Source organism: Megascapheus bottae, chromosome 2 (genome assembly GCF_031878675.1).
Source record: "Megascapheus bottae isolate mThoBot1 chromosome 2, mThoBot2.hap1, whole genome shotgun sequence".
In the NCBI taxonomy this organism is placed as follows: domain Eukaryota; kingdom Metazoa; phylum Chordata; class Mammalia; order Rodentia; family Geomyidae; genus Megascapheus; species Megascapheus bottae.
In genome coordinates, this window is record NC_143510.1 from 27718062 (window position 1) to 27736471 (window position 18410).

Consider the following 18410-nt stretch of genomic DNA (forward strand, 5'->3'; position numbering starts at 1 on the left):
GGAGGTAAAGGTTCACACCAACCAAATGCACAATCATCCCATATTCTCCTTTTTAATGGAAAAATTTAAGTCATGTGATGTGAGCAGTTTTTACTTCCGATGATTTTACTAGTTTAGCAACACTTACAATGAGAAAGAACCTATCAACTGGCATTCATATTCCTCTCTGCAAAAACATTTTCCTCTTGACAACTTTTTTTGACTTTGAACAGGAGGGAGGTTTTCTTTTTTTTTTCTTTACATTTGAGGCAGAGGAAGTTTCCCTAGGTAGATCCTGTTGGCCTTGAACTTGTAATCTTCCTGCACCAGGCTCTTGAGTGCTGGGGTTACAGGTGAAAACCTATAACTATGCCTGGCAAGTAGGGAGAATTCACATTCCTTTATTGGCAGCTAAGGGGCATTACTAACACGTCTTTGTGTGGTCATGTTTGCTTCTGTTTGGAGGCAGTGGTGGTGTAATGATTATAGGAGCTGGCCATGGTGACAAGTGTGTCTCTGTGCCTTATAAAGTATACTGGTCCTGAGTTTTATATTTTCCAGGTGTAGTAGAAGTAGAGCCTTCCTCTTAGGGTTAGTGTGAGGGTTAAGTAATCACAGTAATGTCTGACTGGAATTCTTTTCTTTTTCTTTTCCTGTGCCAGTCTTGGAGCTTGAACTCAGGGCTTAAGGCACTGTCCCTTAGCTTTTTCACACAGACTGGTACTTGAGCCACAGGTCTTCTTTTGGCTTTGTGGTGGTTAATTCCAGATAAGAGTCTCTTGGATTTTCCTGCCTAGGCTGGCTTTGAACTGAGAGTAGCTAGGGGTACAGGCATGAGCCACTGGTCCCTGGCACATGCCGAGTTCTTGATACTTACTTTTGTTATGACTAAGCTCAATGGGGTAGAATCTACCAAACGATTTTGTTTTGTGTGTGGAAGAACAATACAGTTAAAAGTCTTAGTGCTAGTGCTGTAACCCCAGAAGGCTGAGATCTCAGGATCTTAGTTCAAAACCAGCCTAGGCAGAAAAGTCCCTGACTTTAATTTCCAATTAACCAGTAAAAAGTTGGAAGTGGAGCTCTGGATCAAGTGGTAGAGCACCAGGCCCGAGGAAGAAAGTCACGTGAGCGTATGCGCCTCTTGCCTCAGGCGCCTCAGTGCTGGGACTAGTAGTGTGTGCTACTACAGCTAGCTTGGCGTTTTCTTTCTGAGAAGGTTTCAAATGATCACTTCTTTAAAGTATTGTTCCTCATTGGGATGAGAATCTGTATTGATGGGAAATGATTGAGTATGGAGTTGGTTTGGTAAATTCTGTTTACATTAAAAAATTAGTTTTTTATTCTCCACCTATGACAAATGCAAAGTAACTGAGCGGTTCATAAATTATGGATATTTAGAGGCAGCAGTGAGATTTAAGTTCAGAGGTGAATGGTGGCTGTTCTCTCTGCTGGGTACTGTTGGAGGGCCTGTCGGGGTATAAGAGCATGTCTTACTCCACTTGGGGATCATGTAAATCCCTCTAAGGTGACAAGGCTCAGCTCAAATGTCTCTTCTGCTTCTACTATGACAGGTTCAGAGCATAGGACTTACTTATCTCATGTGACACAAAAAGAGAGCCTGGTTGTATCCTATTCTGTGAATGGAAGACCAGAGGCTCTCCAGATATGGCTGTTCCTTGGCTAGGCATAGTCTTCATTGTGTAAGTGTTAGGTGATGGAAATGGATTCAAGTGGCCTTAGGTTGATCTTAAGATCCCAGAAACTTCCATGGTTCTTTATATGAGTCCTGCAAGGCTTGATCCTTGATGCTTTTCACTCGCCTGAACATGTGACTGTAACTCAAGATAAATGCTTTAGGTCCTGTTAAACTCCAACACTATCTGTTGCATCATGAAGTGGAGGTCTCATTTCAGGCGAAGTGGAGGGCTGATTATAAACCATCCTTTAGTGTCAATCAAAAAGGTGGTGGCTGAAGATGCCAGGTTACTATAGAAACAGCAGGGAGATGGGAAGAGCATGGAAAATGCTGCGTGGAGAAGAAATAGATTTTTGGAATGATATCTGCCTGTCATGTCCAACATTTTCCTTTACTGAAATTCACAAGTAGTAGGAAGATATTTCTAATATACAGAAGCCATCCACAAACGTGGGATGTGTTTAAGAGAATATACTTAAAAAATGTAGACTGTTTTTAAGTATAATGCATGGTGCATACATAGGAAAGTAGTTTTTAAGTTTCTACTGTAGATCTAGCAGCACCAGAGCAGGAAGAGAGAACCCAGGATGAACATTTCTTCATTAATAAGCAATGTACACTTGGCCATCATCAGAACAATTGTTTGGCAGACTGCCACCATGAGTTAAGTGCTAAGGTTTGATATCATCCACGTTTGTTTAGCTACCTGCATTGCTACTCAGAAACTTTCTGAACATATTTGTGTCTCAAAGTGTTCACAAAATGGATTAATGCTTAGCTCAGTGACACTATGAAGATTCCATGAGAAATGCTATACATGCAGTTGACTGCAATGATTGGAAACAATGTGAGAGCTCAACGAATGGTTGCATTGATCATAAAGATGGAGACAGTCTTTTACAACTTGGATTTCTGGGGTAGCATAGAGTACTGATTAGAGTCATAGTCAAAAGTCTATCCACATGACTCATTAGGTCAAATGAAACTCGACAGTCTTTGAGATATAAACTGTGGGCATTTATCAAATGCAAGTATTTGTCAATTGCATTGAAAACCATTGAGCTTTACACATAAGCCTGAAGCAGTGATTGTTATGATGATGCCTGTATTGGTTGTGGCTTATAGCCTTGTGGTAGGGAGGCAACAGAGCCTTGAATGGTCCAGGATTAATCAAGAGATGCTTCAAATGCCCTTTATTATTTGAGGTAGATGAGATAACTTTCTGGAAGCATTAGGAGTCATTTCTTGTACCCATTATTTTTGAGGCTGATATGTACATTTTTAAATATAGGTTGGTATTGGTAATGGAAATTAAGCCTGATAGTAGTGCTGGAATTAGTAGGAGAAAAAAGACAGGAGAAAAACTATGCTACTTTAGGGAGTATAACACCCAGGCAGGATGGCAGAAGCAGCTCCCGGCAGGCTATGAATTCTACTACCCTCCCAGTTTCCTAGCCTAGTAGACCCCTGGGAAGGGGGATGGCTGCAAACTGTGGCTTTGAAGACACTGGTGTTTATTTGTGGGTAAGTTCTGGATAGTGAAAGGGTATCAATGTATGTGAATTAATGAACCTTCTATCTGGCAAATATCATGTAACCCTTTTACTAATTACAATAAAAAAAAGAAATTTGGTGGTAGGGGATATTAGTAAGGGTTAAGAGGCTTTCCAAATTAAAAAAAAACCGTATAAGTGATTTCTTTTTATAATTTGTTCATATAATCCTACCCAGCCATTAGGAAAACTTCATAGACTCAACCTAAGAAGACAGCCTGTCTGGAATTAGACCACATTTGATTTTTTGACTCTATTTAAACAAATGCACATTAACTACTTAAAATATGAATCATATGCTCAAAAAGGAAAGTCATATGAAAATTCTAATAGCTAAAACAAGATGAATCAGAAAAAACTTTACACGGTACCACAAAAGATAAAAACAACAAATCTTGCACATATACGGTTGCCTGTAGTTGATCATTTCTGAAATTTGATCTTGGATTTTTTTTTTTTACTTTACATAGGAGTAAAATCCTGAAAACTCATGTTGGAGTTAATTGTTTCAACCAAATGGATCAGACATGAATTATTATAGATACCAAGAATTTCTAAGGTGCTTATTTTCCTACATGGCCCAAGGTTTACCTATTTCCTTAATTCTTAGGAAAGTAGTAATTTTCTCAGGGCTTCTTGGATGAAGCTGACATTCCCTTTATATAGTGGTAAAACATGAAGAAGATAAAAATTTTAGTCTTATTGGTGGAGGCGTTAAATTCTGAAAATATATATGTAAAAATATGTACATGTCCATTCGTGCTTTCCACCATGAGAGGTCCAAACATTTTTATTTTCAGTACTGAAATGTGAACCGATGGACTTTTGCTTGCTGGGCAGGTGCTCTTATCACTTGAGCCACGGCTTTTTTTCTTTTTTAGATACATATTTATTTTTTCCCAAATAGGGCCTTACATTATGTCTGAGCCAGCCTGGATCACGATCTTCTGACCAATGCTTTCTCTGTAGCTTGGATGAGGAGCTTGCTCCACCAGGCCTAACTTTTGACTGTTTTTGAAGGAGTCTCACAAGCCAACTGGCCCAGGCTGGTCTTGAACCTAGAGCTTCCTGAGCTCAGCATCCTGAGCAGCTAGAATTATAGATATGAGCCACTGTACCTAATGAGGAGGTCCAAACTTGTTAAGTCCTTTGTCTAATAGGTCCAAACACAATTAATAACCACAATAAGAAACAGTCACTGAATGCTTACTATGTATTAAGCCTTTTTTTTAATGAGCAGTTCATTAGTTAGAATATTGGCTGTTTTAGAGTTTTTCAGCTTGCTGAGGTCAAATTGTCCTTAAAGGTTTTAGAAAAGGTTTCTCATCTTTCAGTGGATATTACTCCATTTGCATTCTGCAAAGATCCTTGGCTCCTCCAAATGGCCTCTGACTTGATTACCTGGCTATTTATGTCCACTCTTCTTTCTGCTCTTGCCTAATTTTCTGTGCCTTGTCTTCCACTGTACCTGAACAAAAGCTCAGAGTACTTCCCATTTGAGACTGTGTACTGCAGATTTGACCCCAAGATTTATAAGCCTGACGTGGTGACTTAAGCAGAACTTTTAATTTCCAGAATCTTTCTTCAGTACTCACATATACAAGAATGCTATAGATACATTTCTACACCTTTATTCAGACTGGGATAAGTTCATTTTTATGTGGAAGGAAAAATATCTATGAGCCACTGTAAATGGAAAACTAAATTTCCTAATAGGATTTGACTTAAATGTAACTAATTCATGAATGGTTTTTGTTACTTGCTAGATCCTAGTCACAGAATACAGATACCATGTACTGCCTTTACGGAGAGGGACACTTGCTTTTCTGTATTTTCTGTTACCTGTGGTTAACTGAGATTTGAAAATATTATGATATGAAAGAGCACATTCATACAATTTCTGTGACAATATACTGCCTAATAGTCCTATTTTTATGTTTCATATGTGACTAACTTATAAATTAAACTCCATTAGAATTGATGAATGTATAGAAATAAAAGGTAGCATCTACAAGGTTTGGTACTATGCAGTTTAAAGCCTCCACTGGGGGTCTGGAGACCTATTCCCCAGGATAAGGGGTGATAATGCATTGATTCTAATAGCCTAAGACAGTTTCTCCCACCACTTTGATTTGCTCAGCAATCTTCCTTTCTTATTGATTTGGAAATAGAAACACAGATATGACAGGCAGGAGAATGAGTGGTTTAACTTGAAATGTATATACCCTGAGACTGAAGAGTACAAAAGCAAGCAGTCTTTTCTTTCAGACAGTCATCAACCACATGGGACTAGAGTAAGTCATAGGACTTTACTAGATTGCCCACAGACACAGTCTGTCAAATGATGCTTAGTTTACTGTTGGATGTCATGGATTTGCTGTTCCCTTGGAAATGTCCAAGCTGCTTATGCTAACACCAGGGTAAGTCATGAAGAGAAGGAAAGGTGAGCTGTGACAGTAGGTTCGACTACTAGATCACAGCCTTGGTTGTACAATAGTATTGCTTGGGGGGAGTCTTTAAATGTGCTGCTCACTTCATAGTCTCAGCTGGAGGAAGGAGATAAGAATCTCCATAGGTAAAACCTAGAAACAGCATTTTTGTAGAGTCCTGTTAGATGCGATGTGCAGTTGCTAATGAGAGCCCTCTATACTATGCTGAAAATAACTGGCCAAATATGGAAAGAAATTCCCAAAATTGTCCAGGAAAGGCCATATGATGGCAGGCAGTAACATTGGCAATATATCAAAGATTATAGCACAATTCTCCAATCATCTTCTTTTTCTGCTTTTCTGGCTTTCAAGCATGAATGGGTTTTTTAATTTAGCTAAAATGGAGCCAGTTTTAGGGCTAGAGAATGGCTCCAGGACCACTGAAAAAACAAACAAAAAACAAACTTACTTTAAAAAATATTCTTGGGCAGGGAGAATAGCCTAGTAGCAGAGTGCCAGCCTCACATGTACAAAGCCCTGGGTTCAATTCCTTGGCACCACATGCATAGGAAAAACTGGAAGTGGTGCTGTGGTTCAAGTGGCAGAGCGCTAGCCTTGAGCAAAGTGTCCAAGGACTGTGTCTAGGTCCTGAGTTCAAGCCTTACAACTAGCCGAAAAAGAAATAATTCGTGAGGGGCCAGGAGTTTGGCCTACTGGTAGTGTATTTGCCTAGCACAATGTCCTAGATTCGATTTCTTGGTACCACATACACAGAAAAAGTCAGAAATGGTGCTGTGGCTTATGTGTTAGAGTGATAGCCTTGAGAGATCTTAGGGATAGTGCTCAGGTCCTGAATTCAAGCCCCAGGACCGGAAAGAAAACATTCTTGAGAGTACCTCATCTATCATAACTCTTGAAATAAAGTAGTTACAAATATTACAACTATTCTGACATAGATGCCTAGATGAATTTCATTTTCTTTTTGTTGAATTTTAGAATTATCTAGATATCAAGCATCTAAGACAAGGACTAATGTGTATGTGTGTACATGCATATGTGTTTGCGAGTGTGTGCACATATGCAGACATTCTGCTTACTAAAATTGGCTTGCAATTGGGCTGTGGATTATGGATCCAGTGATAGAGCTATTTCATGGAAAGTGCAGGGTCTTGAGTTCAAACCATGGTACAACAAATAAAAATAAAAAAAATTAGCTTATGATAGATACAATCAATTTCTTTGATCATTCAAAAAGAATTTAAAGTGATATATATATATGTAGAATATAGACACAATGGAATTCTACTCACATATCAAAAAAATGTAAAAAAAAGATACTTTAAATGAAGTAAACCAGACCCAAAGAAACAGGTTGCATGGTTTTCCTTATTTGTAGTAATTAGAATGTGCTTATAAACCTACAAGTAAACTCAATAGATGGTGAAAGACAAATAATTACAGCTGGATATGATAAATTAAGCCAGACTCCAAACATTCACAGAATGAGATAAAAAAAAGGGTATTCTTAGGAGAGGATCACAAAGGCTCAATAGCTATGTATATATAATCGTATAAAATGATGCTTATCTAAACGAACTCTGAGTAACTGAAACAAGAGTTTTCTTAATTTTGCTTTGTGTTTTTGTGTTGTTTAATCTCTTTTGCTGCTGTTTGTGATTTTTGTATTTTTTTATCTTGTATTTAAGTGTATCTGTTTTGGAAAGGGGAAGAGCAAGCACAGAAATGGTAGGACAAAGGATATAGACACTCACTAGACACTATGTTGAACAGAAACTATACACCTTGTACGGAAGTGGTTTGGGAGGGAAAAACTGGGAATGACAGAAGAGGAATGACCTTGTTCAAAAAGAAATGAAATGTACTCATTACCTGACTTACGTAACTGTAACTCCTCTGTGCATCATTTCACAATACAAATAAATACCCCCCCCAAAACCCACAGAAAGAACATAAAGAAAAAAGTCTTTTTATTTTTTAAATATTTTTTATTGTAATTAATAAAAGGGTTACATGATATTTGCCAGATAGAAGGTACATTAATTCACATACATTGATACCCTTTCACATGTCTTGGTCCTCATTACCCCCCCACCCCCATCCCTCATCTTGTTTTCCCCCTTCCCTATCCAATTTCAAATAACCAAATACAAATATATTCAATATATCAAATAACAAAGTGAGATACTGTAACAATATGATGTAACCAAGGGACAGCAAAAGAGATGAGAGATAACATAGTACATTAAGGACAACAATCATTCATTATATGGCTTTTGTTTCAATATCCTGGAGGTCCTTTCAATTAGCTCATACTATATGGCCTTATGTATCAAGGTTTTGCTCTATTGCAAATCTCTGCTATTAGAGCCCAAGATTTCTACAGATTATGACAAATGAGGGAAACCATTGAGCCTAAGTTCCTTGGAGTCTGGCTTACTTCACTTAATATGATTTTTTCTAAGTCTTTCCATTTCCTTACAAATGGGGCAATGTCATTTTTTTCTGACAGCAGCATAGAATTCCATTGTATACAAATACCACATCTTGTTGATCCACTCATCAACTGAGGGCCATCTAGGTTGGTTCCATATCTTTGCTATGGTGAATAATGCTGCAATGAACATTGTTGTGGTAGTGGATTTAGTATGCCCTAGTTTCTGGATGGTTGGGTAATTGCCAAGTAGTGGAATCGCTGGGTCATAGGGGAGCTCTGTGTTTAGCCTTTTGAGGCACTGCCATACTGCTTTCCATAGTGGTTGAATGAGTTTGCACTCCCACCAACAGTGTAGTAGTGATCCCTCCTGGCCACATCCCCTCCAGCATCTGTTGTTATTAGTTTTCCTGATCCTGGCCATTCTAACTGGAGTGAGGTGGAATCTTAGCGTTGTTTTGATTTGCATTTCTTTTATGACCAGAGATGTTGAGCATTTCTTCATGTGTCTATAGGCCATTTTTGTTTCTTCTTCAGAGAAGACTCTAAATTTTTGGCCCATTTTTTTAATGGGAGATTAGTTTTGGAGTGATTCAATTTTTTGAGCTGTTGATTTATTTTAGATATGAGGCCTTTGTCTACTGTATGGTTGGTGAAGATCTTCTCCCACTCTGTAGGCTTCCTAATTAATTTACTAGCTATGTCCTTTGCCATACAAAAGCTCTGCAGTCTAATGCAGTCCCACTTACCCAGCCTTTCTCTGATTTGTTGTGATTCTTGGTCCTTATTAAGAAAGTTTCGACCTGTCAAGGAGGCCTAGTGTATCTCCTGTTCCTTCTTGTAAAGTTTTCAGTGTGTCAGCTTTTACCTCCACTTCTTTGATCCATTTGGAGTTAATTCTAGTACAGGGTGACAAAGAAGGATCCAACTTTAGTTTTCTGCAGGTGCTTAACCAGTTCTGCCAGCACAACTTGTTGAAGAGGCTGTCTTTCTTCCATTCTATTTTTTTGGTTCCCTTGTCAAAGATTAGGTGGCCATAAGTCTGTGGTTTAATATCTGGGTCCTCAGTTCTATTCCATTGGTCTTCAGGCCTGTTCTTGTGCCAGTACCAAGCTGTTTTGATAATTATAGCTCTGTAATAGAGTCTAAAGTTTGGTATTGAGATTCCTCCTGTGCTGTTCTTTCTGTAAGAAGTGTTTTTGCTATACGGGGTCTTTTATTATTCCATATGAAAGTTTGGATTGCCTCTTGTATTTCTTTGAAGAATGACATTGGGATATTGATGGGTATTGCGTTGAATTTGTAGATAGCCCTTGGCAAGATTGTCATTTTCACGATGTTGATTCTTCCAATCCAGGAGCATGGGAGGTTTTTCCATTTCCTTAGTTCTGCTTTAATTTCCTTTTTTAGGGTTTTAAAGTTTTCATCAAAAAGGTCCTTTACATTCTTAGTTAAGCTAATTCCTAGGTACTTTTATTTTCTTTGAGGCTATTGCGAAAGGAGTTTCTTTCCTGATTATTGCCTCGTTCCTCTCACTGTTGGCGTAGAGGAAGGCAGTTGATTTTTGAGGGTTAATTTTATAGCCTGCTACCCTTCCAAAGTTTTGAATCAGCTCAAGGAGCTTGGGAGTAGAGTCTATAGGATTCTTTAAATACAGAATCATGTCATCTGCAAAGAGGGATAGTTTTTACTTCCTCTTTCCCTGCTTGGATCCCCTTTATGCCTGCTTCTTGCCTTATTGCACTGGATAGGAATTCTAATACTATGTTAAAGAGGAGTGGAGAGAGTGGGCATCCTTGTCTCGTTCCTGATTTTAGAGGGAATGGCTTTAGCTTTTCGCCATTAAGTATAATTCTAGCTGTGGGTTTCTCATACACAGCCTTTATTATATTGAGGAATGTTCCATGGATTCCTAGTTTCTCCAGAGCTTTTAACATAAAGAGGTGTTGGATCTTGTCAAATGCCTTTTCCACATCTATTGAGACAATCATGTGATTTTTGTCCTTGCTCCTGTTGATGTGTTGAATTATATTAATTGATTTGCGTATGTTGAACCAGCTTTGCCTCCCTGTGATGAATCCTGTTTGATCATAGTGTATTTTTTTGATAAGTTGTTGTAGATGGTTGGCCAGTATTTTGTTGAGAAGGTTTGCATCAATGTTCCTCAAAGAAATAGGTCTACAGTTCTCTTTCTTTGATGAATCTCTGTCTGGTTTGGGGATGAGGGTTATTCTGGCTTCATAGAATGAGTTTGGTAAAGAACCTTCATTTTCAATTTGGTTGAAGAGCTTGAGGAGTATTGGTGTGAGCTCTGCTTTGAAGACCTTATAGAATTCAGCTGTGAATCCATCTGGCCTTGGGCTTTTCTTAGGTGGAAGGTCTCTTATTGCCATTTTTATTTCAGTGCTTGAAATAGGCCTGTTGAGTTGGGATAGTTCTTCTTGGTTCAGTGTGGGTATGTTCTTCTAGATTCTCAAATTTGTTGGCATAAAGGTTTGAGAAGCATTCCCTCATGATACTCTGGATCTTGGTAATTTCTGTCATGATATTACCATTTTCGTCTGCAATTTTGTTGATTTTGGTATGCTCCCTTCTTTTTTTGGTAAGATTTGCTAAGGGTTTGTCAATTTTGTTAATTCTTTCAAAGAACCAACTCCTCTTTCTATAGTTTTTTTGGATTCCAAATCATTTAATTCTGCTTTGATTTTAATAATTTGCTTCCTTCTAGTGGGATTAGGATTGGTTTGTTGCTCGAAAAAAGTCTTTTTAAAAGTCAACTCAATTCAACTGGCTGAAGTGTATAAGTTTCTGGGTTAAAAAAAACTGTCTTTAAACACTTTTGCAACTGTAGTGTAGTGTGTGTGTCCCCTCAATCTCTGGGTAGGCAGGGAGAAACTGCTGAGACTACTGTGGAACCTTTGAGAGGTGGGGTCTAGTGGGATCCCTAGTTATTCCCTCTATGTAGTTGTCAGAGTTGTAAAAGCCTGGTTTTGGCCTTGTTTCCAGTCTGCTCTTGGTGTGGGATATAATAACTTGTTTAGTACTTTTGACACTGTGATCCTTGCTATGACGTAGGGTAGACAAGAGATGGATGGGCTTCACCACAGTGTAGAGACTGGGTCATTTGGACTTAGAACCTCCAAAATTGTGTGTTAAATATATCACTTCTTCATTATATACGTGGCTAAAACCAAATAGTAAACTTTTGACTGCCTTTCCTTTTAAGATAACGTTGGTTTAGGAAGACCTCAGGTAAAATCAGGCCAATTTCAATCCCATCACACAATTCACTTATAGATTGTTGTAACTCCATCATTAGTAGAAGTTATCATTTAGACTCACATATGATCAGAGATCAAGAAGGAATAATTTCTCCTTCCAGATATTAAATACTCACAGATAACTTTCAATTATTAAGATACTAAGGACATTCGTCTCCTAATGTCTAAGAGAAGTTTTCACTATAGCAAATTAGAGGTAATTTCTCCCAATATGCAGATAAAAATATTGGCAATAGTTATTACTGTTAGGAACAAGTTTATATGCTTAAATCTCGCCAGGTTCAGCATAAACACTGACAATGATAAGTTAGGCTGATAAAAACGAATCAATACTATTTCCTACATTTCACTTCTGTAATGCTTGGCAGAATTACAGGTGATTAACTACAGAAGAATATGTCAGCAGTAAAAATTAGTGCTATCTGTGTTTCATGTTTACTGGTAATTTAATTCTTATAAGTCAAATTATTTTGACTTAATGTGATTATAAATTATATTAAAGTCACACAAACCATAATCAGAATATTCATTAAGATGTAAAGCTCCATTATTCACAATGAACCTTCATTTAGATTTATCCTTTGTAATGAGTTAACTGTATTACTTATAGTTCTACAAACTTATAAGTTCATATATTGTAAAATATGAAGAAGAATTTTTTTTTATCAGAGAGGTCCAAAGCTCCAGATCGAGGCAATATTCAGGCTTCAATATGCCTTGTTCTGGGTGAAAAGTGAGTCTGAAGAATAATCTTGCTACTGGTTAAAGATCTGTGAAATATATTGGCAGAGTGAAATTGCAAGGGTAAAAAAAGGCAAAAGGATACTGCAACTCCCACTCAAATATACACAACTCATCAACCAACAAATCACAGAACAAGCAACTGGAGGACAGTTCTGTGAGTTCCTATACGAGTCAGAATTCCCAGACTTTAGACAAGTGATAGTCTTGAGTGGCATTTCTCAGTAGTTCTGTGCATGGATCAGATTCTCAGATTCTCTATGGGAAAAGCATTTTGTAAACAAATACATTTGAGAAGTGCTGCACATTCCAGTTCTCCCTTGGGAACTTCTTAGGTATTTTCATTTATTAAAGCTAATGAAGCTTTAATAGGCATGGGTGGCTTATGCCTATAATCCTAGATACTTTGGGAATGAGAGCTAGAGCATCATAGCTCATAGGTATAGGCAGATAAATCCCCAAGATTCCCATCTTCAAAATAATAAGCAAACTGCCATACTAGGGGTATGGCTCAAGTAGTGGAATATCAGAAAATTTTAATGAAAGGAGAAGGAGGAGGAGAAGAGGAAGAGAAGGAGGAAGCAGAGGAGGAGGAGGAAGCCCTTGAAACCCTCTCCAGCAAAGATGAATGATCATCTATCTCACTTCTTTTACCTTCCAACTTGGATCATGGACCTGTTTCTCTATGGCCACTGCATTTATGAATTAGCAATGGAAGTCTTGTTTCTTGGAACATGTGATGGACAATGCTGACAAAGGCTGACAATTTAGGGAACAGAGAATTGGCACAGGGAGAAGAGAAGGAAATGCTAAGTGAGCGCCATACTATCTCAGAGTCCTAGCAGTATGTATTGTGTGGGTCTGCAATGTCCATCTGAGCCTGTTATTGAAATTCTCACTTAGTTTTCCCACAGTGGGAGAAGCATTGGCTCAGAAGTGAGGAATCAAGGATTCCATTTTGCTCTCTGCAACTGAGTGCCTTTGAAAAATGAGCTTCCCAATCTGAATCTCATTTTTCTCAATTGTAAAGTCTGAGGATTGAAAGAAATGGTCTTGATTGTCCTTTCTAGGTCCAATTAGATGATTCTATCTTAACTATTATACTGAGAAAAAAAAGAGAAAATAGGATTTGCTTGACAAGAATTCTCTTTATTGCCTAGCTTTCCTGGAATGCAAAAATGAATGATGTACGAAATAGAAATCCTGTTCTACAACTATACATGGTTTAGTAATTCTTAATTTTCATTATTCCCCCAATTTTGGTTGCAGATTATAGAGTCATTGGCTGTGACATAAAATAAATGAAGTTTTGGTGCCACATTCTCTGTGGCACCAGAGCTTTAAAAATAGGACAGAAACTTCTAACAGCTAGATCATTAATTAAAGCTACAGGGCAATTTAAAAATTAGTTCTTTTAATTAATTGTCCTTAGGGATCCACGTTCTGTGACTATACTACTTTTAGTTATTAAACACAGCTTGTACTTCAAAAAAAAGAGGAACATGTGGTTAAAACAACTGATTTAAATAAAGTCAGTCTAAAAACATGGAGAAGTACAACACAGCATAGTATTTTGCAAAAGTCTTTGTATTTTGCATAAGTTAGCTTTTTTTTTAGTGAAAAATCAAAATTAGTTGAGAGAGAAAACTTGTGACTCCCAGGGAAACGAAATCATTGCTCTAGTGTCACATATCACTGACCATTTGTCATAGTTCCTATTAATTGGGCTCTGAAAAAATGATAGTTTATAGACTGATGACCTAAAGTCATTTGTAAGTGGCACCTTCAGTATACAGAACAAGAAACTGAGTCAGTTTGAAAGCTGATCAAATTATCTTAAGATGTCTTTTCATACTGAGCCAATCTACTGCAATGGTAGGTTTCATCCATAAATACTATACATTTGATTAGATATAGAAACTATTAATAGAGATTCTTTCCCACCGGTATACATAGTACTAAGCAAAAATACTGGTCTCTCATAATTTGAAGTCAAACCTATAATAGGTTTCTCAACTTTGACAGCAATGCTCAATCTTCAATTGCTAGAAGACCAGGCTGCACTTAAGACCAGTCAGTCCTGGTTCAGTGGGTACAGCATGGGGGGTCATTTTCTGAGAGATTATAATATAGCCAGTTGAAAAGCAGCGACTACACATAGGTTAGCCAATGAATGAATTTCCAACTGGACGAGTTGCACTGTTTTGGTTTAAAGGTGGCAGTGTAGCTGGGTGCCAGTGGCTCGTGCCTGTCATCCTAGTTACTTAGGAGGCTGAGGTCTGAGTATCACAGTTCAAAGCCAGCCAAGGTGGGAAAGTCTGTGAGACTCTCATCTCCAATTATCTACCAACTCCCCTCCCTCTTCCCCTCTGGAAATGGTGCTGCTACTCAAAGTGGTAGAACACTAGTTTGGAGTGCAAAAGCTCAGGGACAGTACCCATGCTCTGACTTCAAGCCTGAGAACTGGCATCAAGCCCCCCCCACCCCACCAAAAAAAAAAGAAAGATGGCAATGTAAAGTACATCTACTCCTTCTGTAGGGAACTGCTCAATGGAAATAAACCTACCTGTTTTAAACGGCAAACAAAATGTAGAAAGTGGCTAACCTCCCTGTAGAAAGTGTTCTGGCAGGAGGCCTGAGTAGCTGACCACATTATAAGGACTCAGTTACAAGATCACTTAGAGATGTGCAGCAGAGAGGATTTCCAGACTCCCAGGGTAGACACTTGTTTTTGCCTGTCTACATCACGACAACTATTGTCAACAGCCCCATTTTCTTCTTCAGGGCCTCTCTCATCTTTATTTTGTATGGTCCTGGGGATACTGGAAAAGTTGGCTACCAATTTCTTACACTTTGAGCAGAGACTAGAGGGAGAAAAACATGGCACAGGTATTGGTCACCATCGATCGTTGTGAGAAACTGTGAAATGCTGTTCCAGGGATCCCTGGAGCTGCTCTGATTCCTGGGGCCCCTGGGGCTTTGTTGTTCTGGTGATCTTTAAATTCTGGGATGAAGGATATCTGCACTTACAGTTCAAGAACCTAAATGGAGTGCTCTATCATCATTGAGATCCTAGCTCAAATTCCTTTGTAGGTCTGGTAGCATTCTATACTGGGGTTCATTTTGGATCCTTCATTTTTTGCATAAACTAGCTCAAGGTATCTTTATATTTATGAATCTTAACTGATACAGACTTACCTGGCTTCTCTATTTATGGGGAGAGTCCTGAGACTTTAAAATCATAGTAAGGCCTTCCCGACTCCAGCCTTCAAGGTTATCATCAAGAAAACCCAACACTTAGCATTCTGCATGCATTGTAAAGCTTCATTTGTGGATTTTCATTTCATAAGTATGAAGATCTTGGAAAGAAATTCATAACAAAGGTGTATTTCGAGATGAATAGGATTAAAAAGCTTATCAAATACAAACATGGTTCTACATAATGTATGATCCTTTGAACAGGAGCCCAACTCTACTCATGAAAGTAAAAGCTATTATTTCTTCTATCAGGCAACATTAAGTAAAATTATAGTACTACCATCAAATTCAACTGTACACCAATAATTTTTCATTTCCTATGGTACTCTTCTTTATTAAAAATCTTTATTAAATAACAAAATATGCCTGCTACTACAATAAGTACTTCCTCGAGCTCAGTATTAACGACTTGGCATACAATTCAAGGCTGTCTCTCTGAATGCAAGAAACATGACTTTTGCCTTGTGATGCAGCCAACAGACTTGCACTAGTATAACAGTAAGGACCAAAGAAAGTCTTCCAGGTTTATCTAGGCCCAAGTCACAGGAACGGTAAGGGAGGGCAGGGTGTTCGATTGGTGAGTTCTTGTTTAATCTGGATCCACAGAGCTACATCATTAAAACTCCGTAGTATTTGGTAAAAGATTAAAAAGGGGGAAACAAAATGTACAATTCATAAGTAGAAGTGATTAACAGTGCCATGATCTTTGCACACTCTGAATGCACTAAAATTAAATGGAAGAAGTGGAGCCAGTGTCAATAAAATGTGACCCCCAAAGTCTGATTAGTTTGTTTACTGTCTATCAGAAAGGAAAATTCTGGAAAAGCCTGTGGGATAAATAGGAAGAGGCAGTTTAAAAGGTAATCCTTAGACTATCATACTTTATTTTAAATATAAATACATCACAAAACTAAAGGTACCAGAATACATTTTCTGTAGTATATCAAGCCATCATTTCATTAACACTGCAAAAATTTTGAATGAGTAACGCTTAATTTGTTTATATAAAAATATATGAAATAAAACATGTAAGATGAGGATAAACAAATAAGAACTGATTCAGAGTCCCTTCACAATTTCAAAAATCACACATGTCTACAGAAAGAATGTAGGTATTCTTAACATTGAACGTTATTTACAAAACAGCTTCACTTCTCTCCATTCCTTTCCATTCCTTGGGGCCATCTAGCCAAAGCACATACTGTGATACCTCTTCAATAGAGTTTGGACTCTGGAGGGAGGGGTCATATCAACTCATAGTATTTCCCAGTCTGAGGGTCGAAGTAACAGTTTAGACAAGGGTCGTACAACAGAGTCAACACTTCCTCATCCTCTTCCACACTCAGATCTTCTTCTCCTGTGGGAAAGGGGAACCACAGGCAAGTTAGCTGAAGACCTGGATTCCTAAATGCCACATGAGAAGGGCAGTGAGGCAGGAATTGCTATCACTTCTCTAGGAATCTTTTTTTTTTTTAAGCCAAGTGTTGGGCTGCCAAGGAGGAATGCTGGGGAAATGATGACACACCATACAGGTACTGTAAGATCCAGAAGAAATGCTAGTAATCCAAAAGCCCAGCTTCATAATTAAAAAGGACAAAAATAGCATGGAGACTTTTTTCTTTCATAAAAGCCTATAAAAGAAGAAAGGCATAGGGCCAAAAGACTAAACAGTTATGTTCATTAGGATTAGGGAAAGTATTCAAAATTAATTATCAGTACTAAACTTGCATATGGGCCAGAGCTATATTAAATTCAATTAAACACAGTTTCAGTGACAAAACAGAAAACCAGTCTTCATTCTCACATCCCCAAAGGCTACCAAACAAATATAAATTAATTAAGATAATATCATGGACAAATATAAGATATAGAAAGGAAAACTGTATGTTATGCCATTTGTGGTTTTAGTGGTAGAGATGGTCTCTATTTGCTGGGAATATAAACATGGCCTGGTTTTTCTTGTGATGGTGATTTAGGTGGATTAGATGAAGAGAACATTCAGTGCCTATGTAGTGAACAGTTTCACTAAATGACAAGAAATTAAAGAAATGTTTCAGGATTGGGGATATAGCTCAGTGGTAAAACAATTTTGTTTAATCCCTAGCACTAATAAAAAAAGGTGCTTGTGAGAACCCCAATGTTCCCGGTATTACTTTGATATTTGGAAGTGAGTTCTCAGGAATTCAGGGGGTCCTGACCTTCAAGCTAGAGAGAAGAATAGTAGAGGAAGAGCCTGAGTCCAAGGGCCAGTTCCTGAGGGCTTGGACAGTAGGTAGAAAACCAGCTACTGCAAGTAACACAGGCTTAACAAAACTGCTTCTGATAAGTGTGCGAATGAAAGCCAATGTTCTTTTTTCATAATTTTTATTGTAATTAATAGAGGGGTTACAGTTATATTCGCCAGATAGAAGGTACATTACTTGACACACAGTGATACCCCTTCTCATGTTTTTGTCCTTACCTCTCCCTCCACCCCCATCATCTTGTTTTCCTTCCTTCCCTTTCTTATTTTAAATAAACAGATAAACATATATATATAATATAATATACCAGATAACAAGGTAAGATACTGTAACAATATGAGAATAACCAAGGTACAACAAAAGAGATGAGAAGTAACATTAAGAACAACAATCACACATTAAATAGCTCTTGTTTCCATATCCTGAAGGTCCTTTCATTTAGCCTCATCCTATATATGAAATCCTATGTTTTCAGCAGTCAGAACATATATCTTTCGTCCTAGTACTCAAGAGGCTGAAACAGAAGAATCCTAGGTTTGAGGTTAGCTTAGACTATGGCTGTGTCTCAAAACCAAAAACCCATGATCTTAAACTTCATTGCTCACAGTAATGGAAGGGGATAGTGACTGGATCCCATTTTACCTGGTGCATGGGTATCTTCAGGTCATTGACAAACTGGAATTAGGTTCAAGAGCATGATTGGACGGTGAGGATTTGAAGCTAAACCACAATCATCCTTGCAATAACTTAAACATATTTAATGGGAACTTTCCCTGAA

General features: G+C 38.0%; 1 protein-coding gene across 5 annotated transcripts in view; it reads right to left on the reverse strand.

Moving 5' to 3' along the window:
* Positions 1-15898: 15898 nt before the first annotated feature.
* Positions 15899-18410, reverse strand: part of Cfap20dc (CFAP20 domain containing) — a 183722-nt gene continuing 181210 nt past the window's right edge. For 2 of the 5 annotated variants that reach the window (XM_090323189.1, XM_090323197.1), the window contains one exon: positions 15901-16746. In XM_090323189.1, coding sequence (XP_090179315.1) covers positions 16634-16746 — 113 coding nt within the window. In that variant the 3' untranslated portion in view covers positions 15901-16633. Of the gene's footprint in view, positions 16747-18410 lie in introns of all 5 variants that reach the window. The other 3 variants (XM_090323162.1, XM_090323155.1, XM_090323169.1) reach the window with 3 other exon arrangements.